At 43.4% G+C, this 8,767-nt stretch overlaps 1 protein-coding gene across 1 annotated transcript; it reads right to left on the bottom strand.

Annotated features, from left to right (window-relative positions):
* Positions 1 to 5,082: 5,082 nt before the first annotated feature.
* Positions 5,083 to 7,994, bottom strand: LOC134563446 (uncharacterized). The gene has a single exon (XM_063421363.1). The coding sequence runs from the start codon at positions 7,920 to 7,922 to the stop codon at positions 6,591 to 6,593; it is 1,332 nt and encodes a 443-aa protein (XP_063277433.1). The 5' UTR covers positions 7,923 to 7,994; the 3' UTR covers positions 5,083 to 6,590.
* Positions 7,995 to 8,767: the final 773 nt, after the last annotated feature.

The following is an 8,767-nucleotide window of genomic DNA, read 5'->3' as shown; positions in this document are numbered from 1 at the left end:
GCAGTCCTTGGAAACTTGGCTTTCACTTCTGCAAGGGAAGTTGGGGACTCTACTGGTTTTGAGCACTGGCATTTCAAAAGAATTATTATGTCAATGGCCAGTGGCCTGACATACTCAGGGGTGGGACACATGTATGTGCCTGCAGTGGGCAATAAAGTTGATGGGAAGGGCCAGTTTCTTCTGCCCTGTCCTGTTTGGAGCTGAACAGTCTCTGATGGATGAGAAGGGACTTGCACAGGCACTGAGTAGGATCAGGCCAACAGGTTTGTTGTTCTGCTTTTGGCAGTTAAGCAAAAAACCTTGGTTGTCTGGTGGAAAGCTAAGCAGTTAGATTCTTGCTCAACATCTGTGTCCTTGCACTTTCTTTCTTATTGAAATGGACAACATTTTCAAGCACGCAGCTTGTGTGACAGCTTGGAAAGGTAATGCTGTGGTTACTAGCAATTGTTGCAAGGTAATTGGTACAAAAATAATGGCCAGCCACAAAACCCAGAAAGTTCCACAAATACTGCAGATAAGTGGAAGTCATTGGGCACTGCAGGATGTGTGCCATGAGGACCAGAGACCATACAGGGAGAGGCAGGAAAGATGTTAAGATGCTTGTCACTGCAGCTCATGCTCATTCTTCCTTCACAGAGGTGTCTTTGTAAAGAGTCAACCAAAGTAAATGCGTACGGTTGTGTGCTATAAAAGGCATGAACAGTGCAGTGCATAAGGAGGAATTTGCATGACAATATATTTTTCACACTGAATACTTTAGATTCAGCTATTATAGCTATGACAAGAACATATCAAACCCCTCTTACTGGCAGAATACTAAAATTTTTTGTTTACCGATTAGAATCATCAAATTATAGATTGCAAAGGATGCTTGGAGGTCACCTGGTCAAACCCCATGCTGAAAGCAGACTTGACTTTTCAATTAGATGATGTGTTTCAAGGCTTAGTTGGTGAAGCTGTGTATTTTTCTGGGAGCAGGGATGTTGTAGTCCCTTTCTGCGTTCCTGTGCTCAACTGTGCCCTGTGACAAGAACTTTCTTCCTTCTTTCAAGAGGCAGGTAATAAAACACCTATTTCCTGTTTTCCAAAAAAAGACCAGGTGTATGTTGAACATTGCACTCTTTAGGCTTAGCTGTGAACATTCCTGGAGACAGAGACATTTGCTTATCAGAGCTTTGACCTGTTCTAGTGTTGAACAGTTCCTGACAAGGACTGGGAGCAGTCTCTGCATTGATTTTCTCAAGTATTTGGTGAAGTTTTTCTTTCTGTTTGTGACTTTTTAATGATATTTCAGTCATTAAGACTTATTACTGCTTGCTTTGAGGTTTGGGGCTCTGCTGGTTTTTTTGTTTGGGGTGGTGGCTTTTTTTTGATTGTGAGATTTGGTTAGAAAATGCACTTGATTTTGCTTTTAAAACTGACATTGGGGGGGAAAAAAGACTTTTCCTGTAAGGTCTCACAAATCATAGACCTGTCATTCTTGACAGGCTGTAGTGGTTTGGCCTTGGCTGGTGAAGGTGCCCACCCAATAAACAATTGCAAACCCCATACACCATTGTAGACCTGTGTGAAGTGATTCCCCGGAGTACCTCCATACCCCAGGGGTGCTTCAGGTGAACCGGCACTGAATGGGGTGCGACATACCCCCTTACGAGCTCTGTGGGTCCCGGTTGTCAATGCTTTTGGTGCAGGGACAGATGTAACAGCAGCATGGGTCTTGGGGGTTGAACAGAGGTGGTTTATTCAATGCATGGTGGATCTAAGATGCTATCGACCATGTGCGGAGGGCTTTTATGCACACAGAAAGCGGAAGGGATAGGGGTCAGGGTGATTACCCAATGATGGCAGAACATGAGAGGGGAATTAGGGGAAATAACGTGGGTATATGCTAATGAATTGGGCAAGGGAAGGATTGCAGCACCTGGGTTGGACCAAAAACTGGGGAAAAAACAGGGGTATGCTGGGTTAAACCATAAAATGAAAATATGGATAAATATTACTTAAAAAGCACACTGCAACACCTCTGAGTAAATTTTTCAAGTGGGACAACATGCAGTGTGAGATAATATAGCAGATAGTATAGAAAACCATTATAGAAAGGGTAGTATAAGAGGAAAAAGTGGTACTGTTATGGTGTTTTATAACCCATTGGCTTGGGTTATCCCTCTGTTTCAACTGTGGCTTGAGAAGCCATGGTGCCTCTTCATCTGTTTTCCTTCCCCTCTCCCCAAAAATGCTGTATAGTGATGAGCAATGTCCAGTAGGCAGTAGCCAGGACCCAGAAAATTGTACAGATGAAATGAGACTGTGAGCAAAATTTTAGTAGAATGAGCGTGAATGTTAAGTAGGTAATAAATGTTTAGTTTTATCTTACATTGAATAAGAGCACATGTTATGATCATATCCAATTGCCTTCTATAGACTTAGATATTTTGTGTTGCTGAATATGGTAAAAAAGAGGTATGGCTCCTTGATGATGTTCCTCTGTTTGGGGATGCCTCTTCTTTTATCCCTGTCTTGTAGTTTTCATCAACATTTCAAGGCAAATTTTTAGAATGTGAGCAAATGATGGCATATCGTCTGAGACACACAGGTGGTTGTGTTCTTCTCCTGATTTGTAAGGGAATGGTGTGCAGTATCACTTTAAGGTCTACAAACAGAAGCTCACTTTAATATAAATAAAAAGTAATCCTGATAATTCCTTGAAAAATAGCATTAATTTCTGCTTTTGTGGGCATCAGTCATTAGCAAGTTTCTGGATGCTACTTAAGCTGCAACAGCATGAGGGAAGGGAAAGTTTCTTGTGTCACTTTCATTTGCCTTCAGTCACAAGTTATGAATGCATTACTTTCTGGTCATTGATTTTATGATGTATAAGGCTGTCAGATATTTTGGGCCTCTGTGATTTATGTTTTTGGAAAAACGTAGAGCATTCAGACAGCTGTATTTTTGGGGATTGGAGTAGATAATGTAGCAGAAAAGGCACCCATTTTGGGAAAAATCTGTGAGAGATATGGTCTGCACATGAAAAGGACAAGCTACAGGCACAATAATTGTAATATTATGGATAGCTATATAAAATAACAGATGTGGAGAAGTGGGATGCCAAAAAAGCCAACAAGATCTTGGTGGGATGCTTTTGGCATGTCAACTTCAATGATCAAGCAAGACACCATGAGAAAGGAGAATTTTTTCAAAGAATCAAAACCCAGGGATGTGGTTCCTAAAAGCAAGAATTACAGGAGAGTTAAGAGAGAGAGAAAATGTCAGATAGAGATGTACAATGCATTGCTGGAAGGCTTAAACCTGAAAACATTTGAGTAAAGGCATTCCAATTAAAAAGTTACTGTGTTAAAGGATAATAACCTAGCCAAGAGAATTCTGAATAAGTGGGAAGTAATTGTATTTCTCCACTCATGCTCCAGCACTACTGCCCTAACACAGCAGAGTCCCCGTGGGAAAGGACTGGGTCAGGAGGTCATTTGTGAGGAATGCACCTAACTCAGAGGATTGAGGCAGGTATCTCAGCCTTTAGTGGGAGACTGTACTAGTCTTTGTGTTTCACAGGCAACTACGCACAGGCATAGCTAGAAAGAGCAGGATGTCTTCTGCCTGTGGCACACCACTTAAATGGACATCTTGGCTTACTCATAATTCTCAGTAATGAAGTACCACAGGGATATTTTTGCTGGGATAACCATGTTGGCTCTGAAATGTTACTTCTTTCTGGAATAAGGGTATGATTCTAATGTACTTAAGGCAGTCACTTTTCCCACACTAATATTGCAGCTCTACATTTTTGGTATTAGCCGATGAAATATGTTATAAGTACGAATCAGACACTGATTTTAAGGCTTGCAGGCCTCTCATAAAGCTTTCATTTCCTCAATGATTTGCAATATTCATACATCTGTCACATTTGCAAGGTATCTGGGCAGGGTAGCGCCAATGGGCAAGGCTGTGCCAGGCACAATACTGTGTTATATCTACTGATTGAACCTAGTTAAACCCTAAGTAGGGCTTGACAAGTCACTGGCACATGATCCAAGTCTTTCTTATTTATCAGAGGTACAAGTGGTTTGTGGTCAGTCAAAAGTTGAATTAACTCTCTGGAAGAGCTTTTTTTCTACATTTTTCACATGTTTCTTTTACAATGAGACAGTTCTCAGTCTGCAGAGAGTGATTTATATAATCAGCAAGTGTCTAGGAGCAGTATGTAGCAGCCCTACCAGTCTGACCAGGTTGTAATGTTGCAGGTGGCTCTGAGTGGTTACAGGAAGGGAGAATTATATACTTCAGGTAGGGCTTCCATTCAGTTGAAAATATATTCTTGTATTATATTCAAATATCAGGTGATTTCATTTTCCAGGAGTTACAAGGGTATATTGCTACCATTCATAACCCAGCCTTCATTTCACTTGGACATAGATTCAGGAGTTTGCATTAATGTAATACTTTCTTAGGCCATTTTACCCTTCCTCAGTCTGCCTTAAAGCCTAGTTTTCGTGTGTGTTATCTTAGTAGTTCAGCTAGTTTTGATGTAGCCCAGAGTTTATTGCCTTTCAGACCCGAATACCAAGTGTCTGGAAATCTAGACCGTCTTTTATCATGTTTCTCTTCCCAATGGCAATATCCCAGGACTTTGTCTGTACAAACAACTATCCCTTTCCAGGTGCTGCAGTAGCTTTGTCATTTCCTTTGGAATATATTGGGGCAGGGGCCACGACACCAGCCATGGCTCTCAGCTGGCCGGCGGAGCCACCCCTTCCCGGGGGCAGGGGCCACGACGCCAGCCATGGCTCCCAGCCAGCAGGCGGGGCCGCTGCTTCCCGGGGGCAGGGGCCGCGACACCCACAGCTGCAGTGGCTCCAGGTGGCCGCCAAGGCATCTCCCCAGGTCAGGGCCTCGCCTATAGTTGAGGGGGTCCAGCAGTAGATCTGTCAGGGCTGGGGGCGGCGGCAGCCATCTCAGGAGTTCTGGAGACATAACCCCGCCACATCTTGGGGCCACAGCAGCAAATAGGGGCAGCCTTTAGAGCACTCATACCCACTGGGAATTCGTTCATAACAAATCCCTCCTCTATTTCTTTGATCGGGCTGAAGCCCGCATCAATTTGCAATCTCCTACTGGGCATTCTCCCAGTAGACACTGCTCAAAGAAATTTAGGTGTTCTCTAGGGGAATGCTCTGTAGGAGATTGAATAGAGGTTGGGGAGGGTGCTCTCAACTTGGTTTTCTTTTGAGGAACTAAGAAACACTTCATAACATTCTAACTAGGAATTCCTCAGTTAACATTTTTGACTAAAGAACTATACACTTATTAAACAATTACAAAGTCCTTGAACTCTTACAGTGGCATTTCAACTCGCAAACAGTTCTTACTACTTTACTGTGTATCAGTCTCTGGTAGGCTTTTGCTCACTTTGGCTTTCTCTTGAGAGTTAAATTTAGATCTCCTGGTCTCACAATTGCTGTCCACGTATGAGAGGAGGCGGGTAATACTGTTGGATCTGGCCCGGCATCAGGAGGTGGTACTGATCCTTTAATTCTGGTATTATGGGTCCAGCCTTTTTCTTGAGTTTGCACTGCGGTATATGTGGTGAGCAACACCTGGAAGTGATGCCTTAAGGCTGAAACAGAGGCTAAACAGAGTGAAAGGAACAAAATGAGTGTTTATTCAAGCCCATGCCCTTGCGTCTCCAGACCCACAGAAGTGGCCCAGCCCGAATATTTCCAAGATGGAGACAAAAAAAGGGGCTTGTCCCCAGTTCTTACCCCTTTTACAAGTTTCCATTCATTTGCATATAGCAATGCACCATCCAATCAATAACCCTGAAACACCGAACACCCTCCTCTCGACTTGCCCTTCTCTTCCAGGTTGTTTATGCTCGGGCCTGGAGCTTGGAGACAATGTCCTTGAACAAGACTGCCCTACCCCCATAACCCCGTGAAGATCCTAGCACCACTCAGTGCTATCAGACAAAACAGAAAAAAACAGCCCTAAGGCATCAGTTTCCCCCCCTTTAGAGGCTTGACAAGGCCTCTACCTTGTCGAGTCTCTACCTAAATAGCAACAAGTATCTAGCGAAAAATAAATATCTAGCAGTAAGAGTATCTAACAAAAATTATGTCTTACCCAGCCAGAAATGCAAAGAAAACAGCAATTAAACATAGAAAAGAATTCATTTACAACGTATTATCATTTGCATCAGTCTTTGCTGTCGCAATTGTCTCAGGGGTAGAAGCTTTCTTAATTTTGGAGTAGTGCATCCATGGCCCTTGGTCAGCGACTTTTACTGCAGTGAAGGTGGTCAGCAGGACTTGAAATGGTCCCTTCCATCTTGCTTGTAAAGGATCACTGTCCCACCGCTTAACATACACCCAATCTCCAGGTTGGAAAGGATGTACAGGTGTATCCAATCCTATGGGTCTAGATAACACGACATAGGTTTGAAGCTTCTGCAAAGTAGAACTTAGAGCTATTAAATATCTTTGTAAATCAAGTTTCCCTTTCATATGAATCTCACCTGGGATATGTGGGATTTGATAGGGTCTCCCATACAATATTTCATAGGGACTGATGTTATCCCTTCACCTGGGTTGGATGCGAATTCTTAGTAAGGCTATAGGCAGCGCTTGGACCCACGTCATAGATGTCTCTTGACAAATTTTTCTAATTTGTGTCTTAAGAGTCCCATTCATGCCTTCAACTTTACCACTCGCTTGGGGTCTATATGATGTGTGCAAGTCCCAGGTAATTCCCAAGATTTGGCTGATCTCTTTAATCACCTTTGCAACGAAGTGTGGTCCCCTATCTGATGACATTCTCAAGGGAACCCCGAACCTCGGAATGATATGGTTAAGCAAGACTTTTGTTGCTTCCCTAGCTGTGTTGGTGCGACAGGGGTAAGCTTCCGGCCATCCACTGAAAGTATCCACTAGTACCAGCAAGTATCGGTATCCCTTTTTACGTGGTAACTCCGCAAAATCTATTTGCCAGTAATCCCCAGAAAGATCCCCTGCCTTTGTTACTCCTACCACCACTCTTTTCCTCGTGTCAGGATTGTTTTTACAACAAATTTCACATTTACTCACTACTGATTGTGCAATGTCAGTCATTCCCTTCCCTATCACTACCTTTTTTAAATGTTTTAGAAGATTCTCAACTCCAAAATGTGTGTTTTCATGTTCTCTCTGGGCTAGTTCCCGAAGGATCAAGGATGATACTACAACCTGATTTGCTGGTGTAACAGCCCATCCACTCTCTGTGATCTTAGCCTTAAGGAACTTAATTAGTTTATGATCAGCTTGATCATATTTTGGGGTAAACTCAGATAAATCAATTTCTTTTTGTGGAATTACTGCTAGGATACCTTTCTCTGCAATTCCTCTTGCCACTTTATCAGCAAAGCAATTTCCCAATTCTGGAGCAGTTTTCCCTTTTTGGTGACCTTTACAGTGCATAATAGCTACTCCTGTGGGTTTTTTAATGCTCTCTAAAAGAGCAAGTATTTGTTGAGCATGTTTAACTGGATTGCCTTGAGCGTTCAGAAGTCCTCTCTCCTTCCAGATGGCTCCGTGGGCATGGACAACACTGAACGCGTACCTAGAATCAGCCCAGATATTTACCTTCATTCCTTCACTCAGGTCTAAGGCCCTCGTCAGCGCGATCAATTCAGCTTTCTGCGATGATACATCTGCTGGCAGGGCCTTGGCCTCAATCACCTTGTCCTGTGTGGTCACAGCATAGCCAGTCATTCTTTTACCATTTTTCACAAAGCTACTCCCATCTGTGAAGAGTTCCCAATCTGGATCTTCTAGGGGCCTGTCCTTCAGATCTGGTCGACTAGAATGGACTTCTTCAATTGTTTGTAAGCAGTCATGTTCAGGCATACCGTCAATTAAAGTGGGAGACAAAAACATAGCCGGGTTAACGACAGAAGTGGTTTTCAAAGTAACGTCATCCTGCTCTAGCAGCAGTGCTTGATACTTAAGCATCCGGCTACCAGATAACCAGTGTACCCCCTTTTGCTCAAGTACAGCTTCTACAGCATGGGGTACATACATCAAAATGTGTTGCCCAAGGGTGAGCTTTTGGGCTTCTTGAATCAGGATGACAGTGGCTGCCACAGCCTTCAGGCACCCTGGCCAGCCTTGGGCAACATGGTCTAGTTGTTTAGAGAAGTAGGCCACAGCCCTCCGTTGGTTCCCGAGCCGCTGTGCTAGTACCCCCAAAGCCATATTCAGTCTTTCATATGTGAACAGTTCGAAAGGTTTAGTTGAGTCTGGCAGACCCAGCGCCGGAGCTGACATCAGAGAGTGCTTCAGCTGTTTAAAAGCTGCTCTGCTTTTTTCAGTCCATATGATAATCCCTCTCTCAGCATCCTTTAAGGCTTCATATAAGGGTTTTGCCAGCAGCCCATAGTTTGCTATCCACAACCGACACCAACCTACCATTCCCAGGAAGGCTTGCATTTCCCTTGTAGTGTGGGGCTCTGGGAATCGACAGATGGCTTCTTTCCGTTCTTTGCTGAGCTGTCGATGTCCACGAAAAATCTCAAGTCCCAAATAAACTACCGTTTCTTTAGCAATCTGTGCTTTGTCTTTTGAAACTCTATACCCACTCAGTCCCAAGAAATTTAATAAACTTACAGTAAGTTGTATACAGTCCTCTCTGGTTCCGGCTGCGATCAAGATGTCGTCTACATACTGTAGAATAACTGCTTTTGGCTCCTGTCTTTTCCAGTCCTCTAATTCCTTTGCTAGCT

The sequence above is a fragment of the Prinia subflava genome, chromosome W, assembly GCF_021018805.1.
Source record: "Prinia subflava isolate CZ2003 ecotype Zambia chromosome W, Cam_Psub_1.2, whole genome shotgun sequence".
NCBI lineage: Eukaryota > Metazoa > Chordata > Aves > Passeriformes > Cisticolidae > Prinia > Prinia subflava.
This window is presented reverse-complemented; position numbering and strand designations above follow the sequence as displayed.